The sequence below is a fragment of the Oscarella lobularis genome, chromosome 14 (assembly GCF_947507565.1).
Source record: "Oscarella lobularis chromosome 14, ooOscLobu1.1, whole genome shotgun sequence".
Lineage (NCBI taxonomy): Eukaryota > Metazoa > Porifera > Homoscleromorpha > Homosclerophorida > Oscarellidae > Oscarella > Oscarella lobularis.
The window spans coordinates 1,241,116-1,259,932 of record NC_089188.1 but is presented as its reverse complement, the minus strand read 5'-3'; the positions used below and the strand labels follow the sequence as shown (position 1 = coordinate 1,259,932).

Sequence of the window (18,817 nt, the reverse complement as noted above, 5' to 3'; positions counted from 1 at the left end):
CCCCCACGCTGAGGTCGTGGGATCAGTCGGACAGAATCCCTCCCTGGGCGTAGTACGGTACTGCGATGCAGCGAAGGGGGATCGAAGCCTTGCTACTTCTTCTGGTCGTCGCGACTACGGCTGCTCTACGTACGTGAGACTTTTATGAAGTAGATTTCGACCCTTTTGTGACTGGAACATTCTATTATGCAGTAGACATTGTCCCCCTCGCTGCCTCATTCCCCCGCGTGTCTCTTCCTTTAGAAGATGAGCACCTCTTCTAGTCAGCCTTTGCTGTAACGACGTTGTTTACTGGACACTTTCCCAAATCGAAAGTTTGGGGGTCTCGGTGTAAAAGACTTAGTCCCAGAATAGTACACTGCTGCTTGCCTTGGGCATCTGCTCTTGGCTTGAGACAGTGCAGCTCTAAAACGCGAAACTTTTTTTCGGGGAGAAGCCAGTGGCGCGGCGAAGCGCAAACGTAAACAATATCGCCGTATCCTGGTGATGCCCAGCCGCCTTCGACCGATCTACGCACGGGGCGCATCGTCTTCCTCTGTAGAAAAGGCTTCTATTTACGTATGCATATAGACGTCAATTCGTTGTGGCCGCGCCGTGGCAGCTTAGCCGGCGGAACAAAGGTGACGATCTACGGAGGGGGATTCAGCGGCGACCCGTACGACACGACGAACGTCGTATTCTTCGGCGACACGCCGTGCGACGTCGACTGGTTCAACAGCGGCACGAGCACGACGCGAATCGTCTGCTGGACGCGACCCTACGTCGGGGCGCGAGAAGATTCGAGTTCGTCGCGTCTGACAACGCGCGTCTACGTCGGTCCGCTGTCGCAAACTTACACGTCAACAAGCTATAGAAGATTTCGGCACGAATGGGGCATTACGCCGTATATAGAGACGGTTTCGCCGCGTTCGGGTCCCGCCGGCTATCTCGTCGTACAGATACGGGGGCGATTTCTCGCTTGGAACGATCAGTGGGTCAATTCCATTCGAATTGGGTCTATGCCGTGCGAGATCTACAAGCCGAACACGGCGTTGCCGTATCGGGACTGGCGTCACTATATTCTCGAGTTTGCCCTCTTCGACGGATCCGTCGGATTTTTCAACATTTCCGTCGACGTCCGTGAGTACGGTCGGTCGTGGAATCACTCGAAAGCGTTGCACGTCGCTCCGTCGGGCGATCTCTACATGATCGAGATTCATCCAGGTTTGTATATCTGAATTCGAATTTGAAATTTCGGGATTGATATTTCTCTCCAGATGTGCAGAGCGTTTATCCTGCTGTTGGGTCGGCTGAAGGGGGAACAGTCGTACAAATAGAGGGCAGCGGATTTGGATCCAAAATTGAAGATGTCGAAGTCGATGTCGATGGCATTCCATGCAAAGTTCTCGCCGTCAGTTACTCCACGGTGACTTGCGAGACGGGAAGACCTCCAAATGGGTCAAACGCCATCGTGGGTGTGAATGGGACGTTCGATGGAGAATACTTTGAGGGTACATCTGTTCTCTTCCTCTAACCCACGTCGTTCATGCATGTTCATTTAGGGTCACGAGGCGTTACAATGAAATATTGGGGTGGCCTTAACGGAGTCACCATTGCAGAGTTGCGCAATTCGCCTTCATATCCTCACTCTCCAGACAGATATCACAACCTTGAAAATTTTTTATCTCCTGTCAATTTGTAAGTTTTTTTTCATATGCAGCAGTGAAATAGGCGTTCTTCGTTTCTTAGTTGGTACAGATATGGAATTGAGCTTGAAGCTATCTTTACGGCCTCCTATTCATCTCTTCACACTTTCTTTCTGGCTTCGGATGACTTCGGGGAACTGTGGTTTTCTTCCAACACGAACGCCTCAGCAGCAAAAAGGTGAATTTTATATATCATTGCATAAGTGTTTGCCGTTGCCAACTGAAATATTTGCTAAGGATTGCTTCAATCGTTGGATACACTTCAGTTGACCAATTTGACAAGTATCCAAGCCAGATTTCCGAGCCAATCTACTTAGAAAAAGGTCAAAAGTGCTACCTGAAAGCAATTGCTAAAGAACACGGCGGCGGCGATTTTGCTCAGGTACAGCGGCACCTTCGCCTGCATTCTCTCAGATCTCTCTTCCTAACTGGAACTTTTCAGGTGGCTGTCCTCGTTCACGACACTCCGCACGAGTACAAATCATCTCAAACGAAGGATTCCATACACGAGAAACAGCGACTGATTGTCCAAACGGAATTTTTTCACGAAGTCCACGCCATTCACATTACGGAATACAACGGCGGTGACGGAACGCTAACCTTGACGTGGGACGGATACCAAAGCGATCCAATAGCCCTTCCTTCAACTAACGAAGATGGTGAGAGTCCAAAAAGAACACGTGCCACAGGCAGTCATCATGTGTTTCTCCTATTCTGCAGTCAGAGGTGCTGTGTTGAGTTTGTTCACCGGAGTGTGCAGCGACCCTGAGCGTGACGTTCAGTTCGGCGACGTGAGGATCGTCTACGGATTCGAGTCGGGGTCTGGTGGCTGGACTAGCGAAGGCTACGGCTCTGCTCCTCAACAGACAATAGGAGACGCGTACTGCGGTCGAGGATCACTGTTGGTATGCAGCAGGTCCAGCTTTGAAAAGTTTGGCGTATCTACCTTCTTTGTTTGCAGGTGGTTTCTGGCTATGCTTCCGTTGTGGTAGACGAAGAAGGGTAAGACTCTCTCTCGTGTCATGCGAAGCTCTCATTAAATATGTTATACAAGGTATGATGTTTTCAATTATGACAGCGTCTGCATGGCTTACAAAATTCCGTCGGGAACGCATTCGACGCTCTTTGTCGACGTTCAAGACATCGGACGCCGGCTCGTTCTTCTCACTAACGATCCTTCGGCTAATCCTAATAGCGTCCTCGGGGAATGGCGAGACATAGGAGACCGTCCACTGATAGCCAATAACACGTAGGACTTATACTTATATGCAGTAGCTGTCCAAAAGCCGTTCGCTTTAGATGGAGTTATTCTTGCTTCAGTCTGCTGGAAGCACTGCAGGGTCGCTATCCTTCCGAGACGTCATTTATTGTGACTAAGATTGGGTTCTTATCGCCTGAGCCGGAATATCGAAACGGTCCGTTTCGTGTCGACGAGTTTTCTATAAGAACGAGTGAAAGTCAACTTCAAGTACGGTGGTAGATTCGATTTCCGTGCGAGTCTTCATGTAATTCGCCGTTTTAGGATGTCAGAGTTCGGCCGGCTGCCTACCCGAATGGTTTGCTCTTGGAAGACGTCATCGTCACAAGCGCAACGAGTAACTCCACGGCGACGTACTACTTGGAGTACGTGCCAACGAACTGCTTTGACGAATTCACGCTGATCGGCGCAACCGTGACGAGCGACGTCGCCGGAATGACAGCAACTGCGTCACGATTTAGAGCCGCCACCGAAGCGCTCGACGGATCGTTCCGAGTGAACGTATTCGGAAACTGGTCGTGGCCCATAGCACACGACGCCAACGAAGCCGAGGTAAATACAAAGTCTGCATACATAATATCATCGGAGATATGTTTTCTTTAGATGCTCGCTGCCTTCAACGTGTCGTCTGTCGGGGAAATAACCATTCAAGCGGCCATGGTAGATGGGAACGATCACAGAGGATGTCAAGGACGACAGTGGGACATCACGTTCAATGATCTGGTTGGCGATCAGGTTCCCCTAGAGGTGAACGGCTCCCAATTGACAGGAACCAACGTTACGGTGGACGTTGAAGAGGTTTGCTGTAGCCTTAGATACCTTCTCATTTGCGTTGAACGATAACACACTAGGTTCTTACTGGGGGTCTTTTCTTTAACCCCATACCGGGCCACATGCTGCGAACGGTCGAGAAAACCCCACAGGTACTAAGAGAGGCCACGGAAGCGTTCCTGTGCTAAGCGTCCTTTCTTAGGTGCGTGTATCTGTCAAAGGAATTCGCTCAAGCTGCAAGGGATCAGGCGAACAGTATTCCAAATACCACGGAACGCGATACTCTCACAATACCAGCTGCACGTTTATCTACTCAAGCGACGCTCAGCCAGTCGTTACGACGTTTAGTCCCAGCGTGGGTCAAGCGGGCACCATCTTGACCTGGCAAGGGTCAGCATTTTCTTCTGACGTTGGAGCTTATGAAATCAAAGTCGGCGAGTTGCCTTGCGACGTTCTTTCTGCGAATGAAACTACGGTGACGTGCCAGATTGGCGACTACGTTTCGGGGCTGCACCCCGTCTCGTTTCGCATTCTGACCTTGGGCACGGCCGACACGACAGGATTATTCTTCAACTATACCATCAACGTCGAGGCAGTAAATCCAAGTTCCGGTAGTTTGGGCGGCGGAGTTGAAATCGTTATAAATGGAACCGGTTTCGCTGACTGCAACAACGACAACGACACGACGACTATGCGCGTCTACGTGGGCGAAAATGAATGCAAAGTCGTAGACTGTTCGTTCGCTGTGATCCGGTGCATTGTTCCGGCGTCGAATAGCAGTGGTGCTGCGACGGTCGTCGTTGAAGTGGAAGGCGGCGGACGCGCCGAGTTTTCCAGCTTTACCTATTCGGTCGCTTTGACTCCGCAGTTGCACAGTATCGAGCCGGAAAGTGGAAGCGCTGGTGGGGGTACACGCGTTGTGTTGAACGGAACCGGCTTTCCGTCAGATATATCTCAGATAAGAGTCAAAGTAGGAGAAATCTGACGTATGAAATCCTCTGTTGAGACCGTTTGCATTAGATCGGTTCGTCGTTTTGCGACGTTCTCGTCGCCTCAGCCGACTCAATCGAATGCACAACGAATCCTCATAGCGATGGCAGTGCAAGAGTCTCCGTCTTTGTGACGGGACTGGGCGACGCTGTTGGAGACGTTGATTATCAGTACGAACTTTTTATTGATGGCATGACGCATCACTTTGGGTAAGCAGAGTGACTCTTCAGAAAGACGTTCATTTATCCTAACTGAATCCACCATTGATTGCTAGGTCAATTTTTGGCGGTCAGAGACTGAGGATATCCGGTGGTGGCTTTTCAACAGAAAATAAATCTGTTCAAGTCTTGCTAGGAGATGATCCCTGTGATATTGAAAGCACTACGCCCTCGCTGATTCAGTGCGTAACTGGATCATCATCTAGGACCCATCATGTAGACAATTCGGGGTATATAACGCTGATTTTTATAAGATTTGAGATCTGATTGACTTCACTTGCCTAGGAGGCATCTGGAGTATGGACGTGGGTATCAATGGCAACCCAGTCATTTAGTGGTACACGTTGGCGACTCGGTGAAGTGGACGTGGACAGGAAGTGCTTTTACCACTCTGCGAAGTGTTGTTCAGGTATGGCGTGCCTCTTCTTTTCTATCGGCTTAAGCTGACTTGGACGCGTAATTAGGTAGCTGATGGCAAGGCCGAGACCTACGATGGCACAGGTTTCAAATCAAAAGAAAGCGTTCGCGGCTCATTTGTACACGCCTTCACCAAGCCAGGACTGTATCACTACATTTCAGCAGGACTTGCTCACATAGGTAAAGATGGGGGGCCTCAGTAGATTAGATCTGTGTGATCCCCAAGCTAATGCACAAGCTATCTTCAGAATAATAGCGTTTGTAATGCAATGTAACTGCGTATCCTTTCTCCTCCAGGATTCCGCGGAACCGTTGAAGTAAAGCCATATGTCTCCAAGACAGTGAACGTTGCTGTGCTGGTTAATGGCATTCCGGCTTCACATCAACTTTCTGCAGTCAACAAATCTCAAGATGATCATAGAGCAGGGAATTCTCTACCGGCCAATTGCTCGACGACGATATGCTACACTTACTCGACACTCCACACGCCTGTCATTGTCAAAGTGAATCCCTCTGATGCCCGTCGCGAACTGTCGGCGAGCGTCATTGGCAGCGGTTTTGCGGGACTTTTTGCAGGAGACAACACCAATACGCTTACTATTGGTGGCAAGGCTTGCCTAGCGTCGAGCAACGCTCGACTTGCTTCGAACGTATCTGATGAATTTTTCAGCAGTTCTGACGTCGACTGGGACACGATCATTAACTGTACGCTGCCGCAACACGAGCCAGGCAAGTATCGCGTTGCACTTCACGTTGCTAGCAGAGGTTGGGCATTTGGAAACGAGGACGCGGCGAGCGTAGAGTACAAAGCCGCTATAACGGGACCGGTCAGCATTTCGAGTGGATCCCTCGCAGGCGGAACGAAACTCACAATTCCTGGCGTCGGTTTTCATTCGGCAGCAGCCGAAGGAAATATCGTGCACATCGGAAACACTCCATGTGCCATTCAGGCTCTCCGCAACGGGAATCTCGTCTGCATTACCGAGGCGGCGCTCGACCACGGATACGATGCTCTCAGAGCGCAATGCAATTCCGTTAATTTGACATTCAATTGGGCACAAAGCCAGCGTCTCAACATTGGACTCGGTCACGAGTCGTTTAGTAATTCCATAGCAACTCGCTTTAGCAGATCATACGCTTCTGTATTTGTAAACGTTTCTCGGGAAAATCGGTTCGCAGTCGAAATATGGGCGAAGCCAAGCCGACTTGATTCTGGCCGTCAGTTCCTCTTCGGGTCTCACGAAGGAGGTGGCAATGTAACCACTAAAGGATTTTTCGTGTGGATCAATGCGTGTGGCTACGTTGAATTTTGGCTCGGCAATACTTCCGACGTGCAGCCGCTGTGTCAAGGAGATGATTCGTGCAACGCCTGTTCCGGAGTTTATAATGTTCTGCCGGACAGTGACAGCGACGTGCCTGCTGGAGATTGGTCTGTTCTTCGAGCCGGCCCGTTGTCTGCTTCAGTATGGAACTACGTTGGCGTGAGCTGGGTGAAAAACCAAAATTCTTCTACCGGTGTTCAGTCTTTGTTTATCAACGGAAAGATCGCTGTGTCAAGAGAGACGACCGCTGATCTTGACTTTTCTGGTGGCCGTTATATATATCTTGGCGGTCAGGAAAACTATCATGAAAATTCCTCTTGGTTTATTGGCGATTTGGACGAAATGTCTGTGTACGAATCTCGCGGTGTTGACGATATGCCATTGACGGAAGAAAAGGCGGCGAAGCATTTTTTCTACGGAAATAGCAGTCACCAGCCTTTGACTATTCAAGCAAAAACAGGCGACTACAGAGGCAAGGGAGTTATTCCTAATGTAAGATCAACTGGTGCGTGCTGGATTAGTACTAAGCTATAGTGAATACTCTTCTAGGTTGAATATCCACCCTTTCCAGATAGCTATACGGATGTGAACATTACTTGGTCCCAAGATGCTGCCGGAAGGATCCACGTGCAGAGAGGGGATAGGCTCCAATTCTCGTGGGTTGGGTAAGTGTGTTACATAGTAGTCCATTTATCCACAGTTCAGCGGCTTGTTTTTCTAGTTTCCATGATTTGGTACAAGTAAACGAGAAAGCGTTTGCCTCTTGTTTATTGAGAGATGACGATGATCCCGTACAGTGGGGCTGGCCTCAGTCCGACGGCACTGCTACCGTCGCCGATCTTGAGGAAGGAAGAGTGCACTACTTCGTTAGCTCAGTAGGAGGAGACTGCTATGACGGATTCAAGCTAAAAGTCTTCGTCGGCAGCGAGAGTATAATTGATTGGACTCTAGGACAAGTGTACCCGTCTATCTCTGTGCCGTACGGCACGGGAATTCACTTCAGATGGGATTCTCCTAATACCGTCCACGACGTCATTGAAGTAGTGTCAGAGCAAGCGCTCAGAGACTGTGCTGTAACTTCTCAAGACTACGCTTTGGGAAGGTTTGCATTCTACGCAAAGAAAAAGATAAAAAGACGAGTATATCTGTCTTTCGCTTTAGAATTGTGGCCAGCTATTCCGAGCCAACAAGAAAGGGAGACGTGGCTATTACAGATCTAAAGCCTGGCATTCACTATTTCGCCTGCGCCGTGGGGTCAGGCAGGCACTGTGAAAGAGGCATGAAAATAACAGTAAAAGTGGAAGAGCAGGGTTCAATTCACAGCGGCGGAAGAGAAGCATCCGTTCGACTAACAGACCAGAACCAGTGGCTTATTGACTGGCGCATCCAGCAATACGAAGACCTGACTGTAGTTGAAGGCGACAGCGTGATATTCACCTGGGATGCGTTTCACTCACTCCATCAAGTAAACAGAACACACACGAGACCTGTTGAACCTAACTCGCGCTTTTTTATAGGTGACTAAGGACAAATACGATGCTTGCGATATGTCTGGGTCCCCCTTGAAAGAATGGTCTAGGGGAACTGTTGGAGAATCGGTCACGATCTCGGGTCTCGCTCCCGGTCGATACTATTTTGTGTGCAGCATAGCTGGGCACTGCGATCTGGGCATGAAAATTGCTATCAACGTTCAAGCCGAAGACTACATTCCTCTGCACGAGTTCACCAATGCTGTCTGCACATCGCCTTACTGCTCGTTTGCCTTCGATCTCTCCAAAACACCTCAAGTCGAGAGGATTTGGGTAAGCAGGCAGACTGATGCTGTTTCTCCGCTTCAACGCGCCTTTCTTTTATAGCCGTGGATGGGTCCTCCCGGAACGACACTCACGATAAATGGGACTCGATTTGGTTCAAACGTGGAGGTCGTAGTTGGAAACTCTTTATGTGAAAATGTCAATGTAACGTCAGCCGACGGATATCAGCTTATTTCCTGCGCAGTTCCCCATCAAGCCGCCGGTAGAAAAGGCTTAGGGGTGTCCAGCAAGCCTGAAGGACGAGCCTCGAATGTGGACGGTTATCACTTCACCGTGCAAGCGAAAGCCAGTAGCGTTTCCCCGACGGGAGGGAGTCTTGCCGGCGGCACTATAGTCACTATAACAGGCGTCGGCTTCTCTTACAACAGCGAAGAGATGGACGTTACGATGGGCCAGACAAAATGCCAAATTCTATCTTCATCATTCACAGAGATAACGTGTATAACTCACAGTCATAGCGGCGGCGATACAGTAGCTCCCATTAACGTGATTGTGCAAGGAACACCGGCTGAGTCGAGCCTCAACTTCACTTTTGAAACAAGCAAGACGCCACAGATATTCAATGTAACCGGAATAGATTCGGCGGGCGTTGCTGCAGGAGATATCATAGACGTAACCGGCGTGAATTTCGGTTCGAATGCGTCGGTTTATGTCATTCGTCAGAGTGGAGCTCAAACGGTGCTCGATGCTCTTCCTACAGCTCAGCTATGCCCGATTATCACTGCCTCCGACAATGCCATTCAATGTGAGATCAAACAGAGGGTGGCTGGCCTGACGTATCGACTTCTCGTCAACAATCTAGAATCCGGATTTTCAGCGACGCGCGACGTAGCCTACAGACTGAATCTAGCGAGTGCATCTCCGGTCACGTTCAGCCTCGGCGGCGGCGTTAATTTAACATTAACCGGCGTCGGTTTTGTCGACGACGTTGGCTCTCAGTCGAGCGATTCGCCTCTCAACCAGTTTTCCGCCGTCGACGCGAGCGTCGCGCCGCTGACATTAGACGTCATGGGCAATCGAACGGCACTCGGCGGCATCGACTACGGCGTCACTTTCGGAGTTTCGATATGCGGACGAACCTGCTACGTGCAGTCGTCTTCCTACGACGCGATTGTGTGTACCGTTCCGCCGGCCGACGGCGAATCGGCGGCGATGTCGCCATCTGATTTGACCGACAAGTCGTGCGACGTCGCGGTGCATGTTACCGGACCGTCCGGAAAATTAGACGCCGTCGGCGCTAGTCCGCTGACGTACAGTGCCGCCGCAACGCCGATTATATCGAGCGTGTCGCCGAGAAGAGGCGGCACCGGCGGCGGTACTACAGTCTCCGTAACTGGAAGCGGACTTGCTAATATCACAGAAGGACTACAGGTTTCTATCGACGGGGTTCCTTGCGATATAAAATCCAGCAACGATTCGCTGATCACCTGTCGTAGTGGAGCTCATCAAGGAACGGTCAAGACGAACGTCGTTGTCGTCGTTGGCGGAAAGGGAGCGGCCGTCAGCCTGCTAACCGCGAACGAAACGCTCGCGTCGGCGTACGAGTACGTCGATCGGTGGTCGAGTCGTTTTACTTGGGGCGGCAACGATCCTCCCGGCGACGGCGAATCGGTGCACATACCCGAAGGACAGACCGTGCTCTTGGACACGTCGCCGGCGGGAATTTTGAATCTTATTGTCGTGCAAGGGCAGCTGATATTTGACGATTCGACCGACTTGTTTTTGAACGCCAAGTACATTTTCATCAACGGCGGAGGACTGCAGATTGGGACGGAGGAAGAGCCGTTTATGCATCGTGCTGTAATCACTCTCCACGGCAATATTCGCGATCCCGAGATACCGATTTACGGCGCCAAAGTTCTTGGCCTTCGCAGGGGCTTTCTCGAACTTCACGGTCGACCGACTAACATCACTTGGACTCGCTTGGCGCAGACGGTGCAGAAGAATACGTCTTCTCTTTATTTAATAGTAAAGAAGCCTCGCCCGAGAAAGAGTTTAGGTGTTTTGAGACGTATTTCTTCTTTTATAGGATGCCGTTGATTGGGAAAAGGGAAATGTGATTGTCATCGCTTCGACTTCCAAGGACGGAAACGAAACTGAGACGGCTACAATTGAGAGTGTGTCTGACGGTGGAAAGACCTTGCATCTTTACGTTCCCGTTAACTTTACGCACTATGGAATCACTGATGTGTTGGAAGATGGCCAATTCATTGACATCCGGTAATTATAGTTTTCTATTCTATTTTCTGGTTTGAGCTTTTGACTTTAGAGCCGAGGTTGGACTGCTGTCTCACAACGTAATAGTTCAAGGCTCTCTTTATGAGGGAGACAGCCTCGACGAGTTGGGAGCAGATCAGTACGGATCGCAGATCATGATTCATCGTGCCGGAAGTGACCCTACTCCGATCAGGTACGAAAATAGCCACGATGCTGTAAAACAGGCGAGAATTTATCGGTTTTTTTTTCTGAAGGCTCGAGAACGTGGAAATTCGCCAAGGAGGTCAAGCGTTTCGGCTGGGTCGATACGCTGTTCACTTTCATCTGAGCGACGTGATGAACGGGTCGTACGTTCGTCACTGCGCCATTCACCATTCAAACAATCGCGCAATTACAGCGCACGGCGTACACGAAATGCTTTTCGAAGGAAACGTCGCTTACAACATCAAAGGGCACACATTTTTTATTGTACGTCTCGTCAGCAATGGGCGCAGTACAGTAGTAGTACTGAACGGTAAATGTATGTTTTTCTTTAGGAGGACGGCATTGAAACGGGAAATCACTACATAAGAAATCTCGGTTTGGTGACGAAGGGTTCTTCGAGCCTTCTGAATACCGACCAGCTTCCTGCTACGTTTTGGATTACCAATCCGAATAATACGTTTATAGGAAATGCCGCTGCCGGGTCGAGAGCCTACGGATTTTGGTAAACTTAGAAAAGGAGCTTCAGTTCCTTGGTCAAATGACTCTGCGACTCTTTTAGGTATGACCTCGATCCTCATCCCGTTGGTCCTTCTGCAACGAACAGCATTTGTCCCAATAAGACTCCCTTTGGCGTCTTTAGGGATAACGTTGCTCACACCAATGCGGAATTTGGACTTCGTATTTGGGAAACTTACACGCCGAAAGTACGGAGAAACTCCAATTTAGAGACTGTAACCGAATCCTTGCTTTTTTAGGAGTTTGGCTGTGGCGGAGGAAAGGACGTTGATGCCGTATTTGAGAACCTCGTTACCTACTCTAATGGAATTCACGGTCTCGAGTTTTCTGTGATCGGTCACGTTAAAATCGTCGGATTCAAAGTCGCCGACAACCGAGACAGCGGAATTGAAATACAAGAAGCCTACGGCACGTGGGGAGGTCCAATTATAAAGGTACAGTTCACCGTGGAATGTCTTGTTTTCCCGTGTGGAATCGAGTCTGGAATTAATATAGGATACTCTAATAATTTCGCATACTATTGCGAATCAGGGTCGCCCTCAGACGACCGGAATTCGCACGCCGAATCAACGCTTGCTCGTCGTATCCAACGTCACGTTCGCTCGATTTGACTCCAACGAGCAAAATTGCTTGAGAGCGTGCTCCCACTGCAAAGTTCGTCAAGGAGGATATCAGTACTGGTTCGAGAACATCACGTTCTTGGACAACTCCAGTTATCACAAGGCTGGATTTCAATGGGAGCACGAAGTCCTTTTCCGCGACTTGGACGGCACTTTGTCAGGCACTAAAGGCAACTGGGTCACTCCGACCAGCGGTCTACTTCCAAACAAATCGTGCACTCAACGACCGGAATTCAGCATGAATCAAGCAGTACCCGGGTCTGTGTGTACATCGGACGTTGATCTTCTCCGTCTTGCCTGGAACAGAGTGGAACCGCTGGTGAGTCGCTAAAAGGAGATTTTAGGTAGTCGGGTTTGCAGGCTGCTCGCTAACCAATGTTTTCTAGGCAACGTTCAGAGGAAGAGACGTGCTCTTTCAAAACGAGCACGGATCTTCGCTAATTCCCTGGCGGCATTATCGTCTCACTCACATGGATGGGTACATGGTGACGTTGCCGAGCCAAAATCGTCACAATCTGACGTACGACTTGCCGTCGCATCTGGACACGGACGCAACGAGCTTCAACGCCGGAATGTACAACGTCCAGCCGCGCGACGCCGTCATTCTTGAAGCGGTGTATGATACGGAGCCTGATCACTTCAAGGTTGGAAACAATCGTAAAGACATAGGCAGAACATTGCGTTTCTCCGACAATCATACGTAAGTATGCAACGGTTGAAAAAAATTGCTAGACGAAATCTCTTTCCAGATCATGGCATTTTGATAACAAGACTATGGCCGTCGAGTATATTCTTTCTGGCAAAGGGAAAAGTCAACCTCTATCTGACCTAATCTACAGCTTTTCCAAAGAGCCGTGTCCTGTGTCCGGATGTCCTGTGCCTGACGTTGGGGGAGAGGAAGAATACGAATCGACGTGGCGTCGATGGAGTAATCCATCTCATTGGCCGAATAATGCGGTGCCCAGTAGCGGCGGCGACGTAGTAATTGAGAAAAAATGGAAAATGTACTTGGACGTGCCGGAAGTCAATGTCAGCAAGCTTGAAATTCTTGGAAAACTTCAAGTCGAAGATCAACGCGACGTCGTCATCAATGCAACCTGGGTAAGGAGAGGCGTCTTGCAGTCCGCCATCGTCGTCCTATATCTGTTCTCTGGCTAGATTTTGCTTCTCGGAGCGAACGCTAGATTTTACGTTGGAGACAAAGAAAACGCGTTCAGTCACCGCGCGACAATTAATCTGCAAGGCGACAGAAACACAGAGGAAATTCGTTACGGTCGCAATCTCAACGTTGGATCCAAAGCCATTGGCGTATTCGGAGAGGCACGTTTACTAGAATCGCTAGCCTTTTCAGTGAATATTTTCTTCTCGTTTAGCTGTTTCTTCGCGGATCGCAGAGGACCGTTGATTGGACGCACCTCGAGCGTACTGCAACGGTCGGAAGCACCAATCTGCACTTGGACGCGTCTCCCGATTGGAAACCGGGCGAGCAGCTCGTCGTAACGTCGACGACGTACGATCCGGAGCAGACGGAAATCGTGACCGTTCAATCGGTCGTCGATGCCGTAGTCACTCTGACGAAACCCCTTCAATTCGATCACCACGTCGAGACGTTTCTGAGCGGTGCCGACGCCTCGAGCGCTCATTCGCGCTGGCAAAGCAAGAAACTAGCCGCCGAAGTTGGACTCCTCTCTCGCAATGTTCGCGTCGTCGGCGCCGAGGACGATAAATCATCAATATCCGTTCACGGCTTTGGCTGTCGAGTAATCATCGGCGCTCTGCCTCAAGGTCGGCTACGTCAATACGGAAAAGCCTACATTGACGGCGTCGAATTTTCGAACTGCGGCCAAGGCGGGTTCACGAGCAACCGGGATCCCCGATACGTTGTCGTTTTTCTCAACGGCGTATCGGAAATGGGCGGCTCGTACGTACGACATAGCTCTATACACACGGGATTCAATACCGGGTTTGGAGCGCTGAATACGAACGGAATTGAATTCTCCGATAACGTTGTGTACCAATCGATTGGCCCTACCTTCCAACTTCGAGCGGATGACAGCAAAGTAACGGGAAATTTGGGCGTGATGACGTTGAGCATTCAGGTGGCTCGTCCCGCTGATAACCACGCCGTTGATTTCCCAGCGACCTTTGAAATAAGTGGAACAGGAAACATCATACGAGACAACGTCGCTGCTGCCTATCAGAGAATCGGGTTTATATATCCCGGTGAACCGTGCGTTGACGGCGCTGCTCCTAACGCCAGTCAGGTACACGACGTAAAGGAAAAGTTTCGTATACGCGAATATTTTTATGGTCTAGGCTTTGTTTTGGGGTAATTCTGCTCATACCGGAATGAAAGGATTGGTCGTCATGGGCTTGAGCGAGCCGTGCACCGGAGCGGGAGGCTTCACTGCCGCTCGACAGTGGGAATACGGTGTATTTGCCTGGACGGCTAGCTCTCTCGCTTTCCGCGAGTTGGCGGTAGCCGTTGGTCACACCGGACTTTGCTTAAACATTTTTGGGCCAGATCCGGTGCAGCATTTCTTCGAGAGAAAAAGCGTCAGAGTCGATGGAAGTTTCATAGTGGGAACGACGGACGCGGAGCCGTGTATGGATCAGGTGCCTAATCACTGTCCAAGCATCTGCTCGACACCAGACGCCGCCAAATTGGGCATAATGATGTCGACGTTTTCGAAAAAGAGAGGGAAGATGGACGGCACAGTACCGTGGCATAGACGTAAGTACTTTGAACACAGCGGTGCATTTTATATTTGCCGTTTTTTTGCACAGCGAAAAGTTATCCTGCTATTCGAGGTCAGGTCAATTTCACGGACACGACCTTCGCGAATTTCGTCAGCGAATCCAACATGTGCGGCAAAAAAGCGTTCGCTATCGGAAACAACAAACTGTCGCCGGACGCCATGCATCCGAATTATTTCCGATTGACCAATCTGATCAACGTCCTTAGCAGTCGACTTGCACACATGTATCCTCCCGATCCGGCGTGGATCGTTCAGGAAGTGAGACGGTCATATTACGCCTAATATGGACGCGTGTTATCTTTTTTTGTCTAGGATTGCGTGGACATGGATTGCGACGGCCCAAAGCATTCTATTGTGCACGACCTCGACGGAACGCTGGTTACAACCGCTGGAGGTAAACGAGGATCCATTGTTCCTCAGGCGGAACTTCGCTTTGCCAACTACATTGATCGGCTCCCCGAAACGATGCTTTACGACGAAGGCGATCCGACAACTCGTCTCAAGGCGAGCGACGTCGTCCAGAGTAGAGGCATTGCTCGGGGAGAGAATGGGTGTGATAGACAGCGATATCTTTCTGAAAAACGGTGGTTGAACGAGATTCTTATTTAGAAACTTTGCTAATCCTATAGGAGGGTGCAAGTTCGAAGCGGATTGGAATGCGTATCGATGCTCAGAGATCAATCATCAGATGCTGATTGTCGAGAGCATGGACGCCGACTCGGAAACGAGACGAATCTCGCCCATAGCATTGCACGGAGGAGATCTTGGCACCGGACCCTATACAGATTTGCTCAACGGACCGATGGATCACGGTGCGTTTATCTACATTGTCCCCTTTGTGCTCTATCGTATGTTCAGGTTGGTGCACTTACTACACGTGTTTGAAACGATTATCGACTTTCTACACGATCGTCGCCCTGGGAACGGAGTATCACCTGTGGTTTACGGGCTCCAATCCAGGCCATTTCCGCTTTCATCTGCTGAACACCATCGGGGGGACGTCGGATCATCCCGGAGAAGGCATCAAGCTGTCCATCTGGTACAAAAATCCTCAGCGCAAAGACGTGTACAAGGTACTGGCAGCTGAGTTATTCACTTGATTCCGTAGACTCATATTTGTGTGTCTATGCAGGACGGAATCTTTTTAGAGCCAGAGAATTTTGCCGTGCAAGGCAAGGCTCTCACAAGTGCCGAGAAATCCCAATTTGTTCCCAAACTCGCTTCCAGTCATAGTGGCGCTAATGTCTTTGACAGAAGCACTCAAGTGCTGCACTTGGTATGGAGACGCGAAACGGCAGTGGCGTCGCACGTTTATATTTGCCCGTCACAGTAGTAGCGATCTATCAATTCGGTTTCCTTTAGATTGTCAAAGGAGACAAACCTGTTGACGTGATACTTCCTCCCGTCGTCCAAGTCTCTTTCGAATTAGCCGTCAGCCTCGACGACTTCTTTGACCCGAGTAGCCTGGTTCAAAATCTCGCCTTCGTATTGAAGATACCACTGAGCATGATCCGCGTTGTCGACGTAATCGCCGAGGATACTCCAGTGCGCAGAAAGCGAGCCGTCCAGCAAACATATGACGTCACATTTGAAATTGGCAGCGAACCTGTTCAAAATATTACCCAGGAGAAAGCCCCAAACATTACAGAACAGATCGATAGCGACGGCGGCCAAGGGCTGGTTGATGACGACGACGACAGCGCCGTAAACGCTGCAGGGTTTAGAAGTACTTGAAATTTTTATTCTGTTTTGTTTTCTAAGGATAATGATACGGTCGTGCCCGTCGTCTTGCCTACCGGTTTCTTTCAGGTAAGAAATCGCGCTTCTTGAGGTTAGTTGCTAATGAGAAGTTTTGTTGTTCTTGATAGCCTGATGACGCTCCTCCTGTCGACGACATTGCGTCGGATTTTCTTTCGGCCTCTTCGCAGTATCAGCAAAGTTTGTCTGATTGGCAAGACGTGGCAGCAGTGGTTTCGAACATAAACTCAATTGCTAATGATTTGGTTAATCAGGTACCAATTCGACGGCTCTTTCAAAGATGCCTTCTATTTTCGTGATCTGCTAGGTGCAATCTGGGTTGATTGATTTTGGCAACGCATCCGTGGTCTCGTTTTCAGTCGCTCCAGCTGAGGTCCCTGCACTTCCGTCAGCCCCCGTCGTCCCACCAGGCTTGGATAACCTGACTCTCAGCGACGGGCAGAGCGTGTTTGACCAGTCTGCTGTGCCCACACTTGGTTCCGTGGTTGCACCTCCCGCCGCAAATTTCTCCGTTCTAAAATTCCAGATACCAGCTGGAGCGAAATTCATGAATCAGCCCGAGGGAAAGGTATGTTATCTTTTTGTGTTAAACTTTATATTTCATCTGTATTAATTAAGTCGAGTCATCTGGTGTACATTGTCGTTACGGTTCAAGATAGCAACGGCGATGCTGTTGAAAACTTGGGCTTGACAGTTCCTTGGACGTGCAACGTTTCTATTGCAAAATCGTCTAGTGCCAGGTGCGTATCAATAGCTTCAAACTTTAGTACAGTAAGTATAGATCTGTCTGTTTCATAGTGCTGTCCTCGAAGGCCAAACATCCGCATCATTCGCTTCGGGCTATGCGCACTTCACCGGTCTTCGAATCGACAGTCCTCTTGATGCAGTTCAACTTCAACTGAATATCGAACCCGGTGGTTACATTCTGAAAACAAACGAATTCGCTGTCGTCGCTCCCGACGTCGACTCGCTCGATTCGACGTCGATCAGTTTCGTTTTGCAAGGCGACTTCAAATCAACCGTACTGAAATACGGTCTCGACGCATTTTTGAGCGCCTTGCAGACGGAAATAGCCGCCGCGGCCAACGTCCACGCCTCTCGGGTCGTAGATCTTGACGCGCGTCAGGGAAGCATCGTCTGCATGGCAGCGATACTAGACTCGACTCCGTACGATCCGCCTAGTACCTTGTCGCTCTCCGACGCCGTGCATCGGCTTGAAGATGCCGTTGAGTCTGGAAGATTTGAAATGAATTTTAAAGGAGTTCGTCTCGCTGCGCTTTCGTCGACGTTCACAAAGGACACTGACCGGACGAAGTCGTCGGTCAATGTCGGACTGATTGCCGGCATCGCCGCTGGCGGATCAGCTCTCTTGATCATCATTGGGGTTATTCTGTTTATCGCCTATTCAAGATTTGACGCCAAACGAAAGAAGGTTGCCGACAACAGGTGGGCAAGAAGTGTGTCGCCGCAAGAGAAGGTATGGTATTTTTTATATATATTTTGATTTTTTGATTGCTGTCTACGTAGGTTGCCCTGAGAGGAAACCGAGACTCGCCTAACGTGGACATGGAAATGCATGTCGTCGAGAACGAAATGAATGTTGTTGAAAACGATTACCAAACGTTTGATTACCGAGAAGAAATTGACACATTCAAATCGCCTATGACTCAAACGTGAGATTTTGTCATCATCCACTGTCTAGTGCTTCTATATTGTTATTTATTAGGTCTGTTGCTTCGCTTGGTGCCGATTTGGATCAAAATTCACCAGATCGTTTGACTCCAGTTGGAGTGTCACCCACTCCTCTTCTGAAAAGCGAGCATCCCATGCCATCTAGTAGAAATGCAGTGTCTCCTGTTGAGAAGCCGGAAACGTCGCCAAGGAAAATGAGACCGAAACGAGTCAGTACAACGTCCTCGTCTTCTGGAGTGAAAAGGATTAACGTTACGCCAAAGGAATCGTAAGAGGGCATTCTTGTCACTAAAAATTTGTTCTACATGTGCGGTACTTAGGGTGTCAAGTAAGAGTGGGTCTGTTCGCGTTTTCAAAAGCGGAGATCCTTGGAAGTACTAGTACCAAGGCATTTCAGACAACCGTATATTATAATCTTATGTGTTCGTTGTTTTGCGGCTGAGCGAGAAGCACGTGGTAGAGCCCATGACTTCGTTATTTATCATATCGTAATCGTCTCTCGTAGCAACGAGGTAGTGGAGAGAAGTACTGTACGCTAACCTTTGTCTTTCGTCGCCTAAACTTGCGTAAAACTGC

General features: G+C 49.6%; 1 protein-coding gene across 1 annotated transcript; it reads left to right on the top strand.

Moving 5' to 3' along the window:
• Positions 1-12: 12 nt before the first annotated feature.
• On the top strand, positions 13-18,780 carry LOC136195333 (uncharacterized). The gene is made up of 51 exons (XM_065984646.1): positions 13-129; positions 571-1,203; positions 1,257-1,490; positions 1,542-1,677; positions 1,729-1,863; positions 1,923-2,067; positions 2,128-2,344; positions 2,406-2,590; positions 2,647-2,687; positions 2,740-2,934; positions 2,985-3,153; positions 3,208-3,495; positions 3,547-3,741; positions 3,795-3,866; positions 3,917-4,684; positions 4,735-4,913; positions 4,979-5,152; positions 5,208-5,331; positions 5,387-5,519; positions 5,637-7,153; positions 7,211-7,326; positions 7,383-7,763; positions 7,823-8,126; positions 8,179-8,463; positions 8,518-10,443; positions 10,505-10,695; positions 10,745-10,885; positions 10,947-11,160; positions 11,229-11,398; positions 11,456-11,600; positions 11,652-11,846; positions 11,908-12,351; positions 12,419-12,732; positions 12,782-13,133; positions 13,191-13,352; positions 13,406-14,296; positions 14,349-14,766; positions 14,820-15,049; positions 15,104-15,342; positions 15,401-15,603; positions 15,650-15,864; positions 15,924-16,067; positions 16,154-16,495; positions 16,553-16,600; positions 16,660-16,803; positions 16,857-17,117; positions 17,168-17,289; positions 17,348-18,026; positions 18,077-18,222; positions 18,276-18,509; positions 18,562-18,780. The coding sequence occupies exons 1-51, from the start codon at positions 66-68 to the stop codon at positions 18,620-18,622; spliced, it is 15,321 nt and encodes a 5,106-aa protein (XP_065840718.1). The 5' UTR covers positions 13-65; the 3' UTR covers positions 18,623-18,780.
• Positions 18,781-18,817: the final 37 nt, after the last annotated feature.

Bases quoted from the DNA above. Each gene is read 5' to 3' on its own strand.
- LOC136195333 (XM_065984646.1), top strand. From the start codon at position 66: ATGCAGCGAAGGGGGATCGAAGCCTTGCTACTTCTTCTGGTCGTCGCG. The intron at 5,520-5,636 runs GTAAAGATGGGG...TTTCTCCTCCAG, and splicing joins AGCAGGACTTGCTCACATAG to GATTCCGCGGAACCGTTGAA. The intron at 11,847-11,907 runs GTACAGTTCACC...GAATTAATATAG, and splicing joins GGGGAGGTCCAATTATAAAG to GATACTCTAATAATTTCGCA.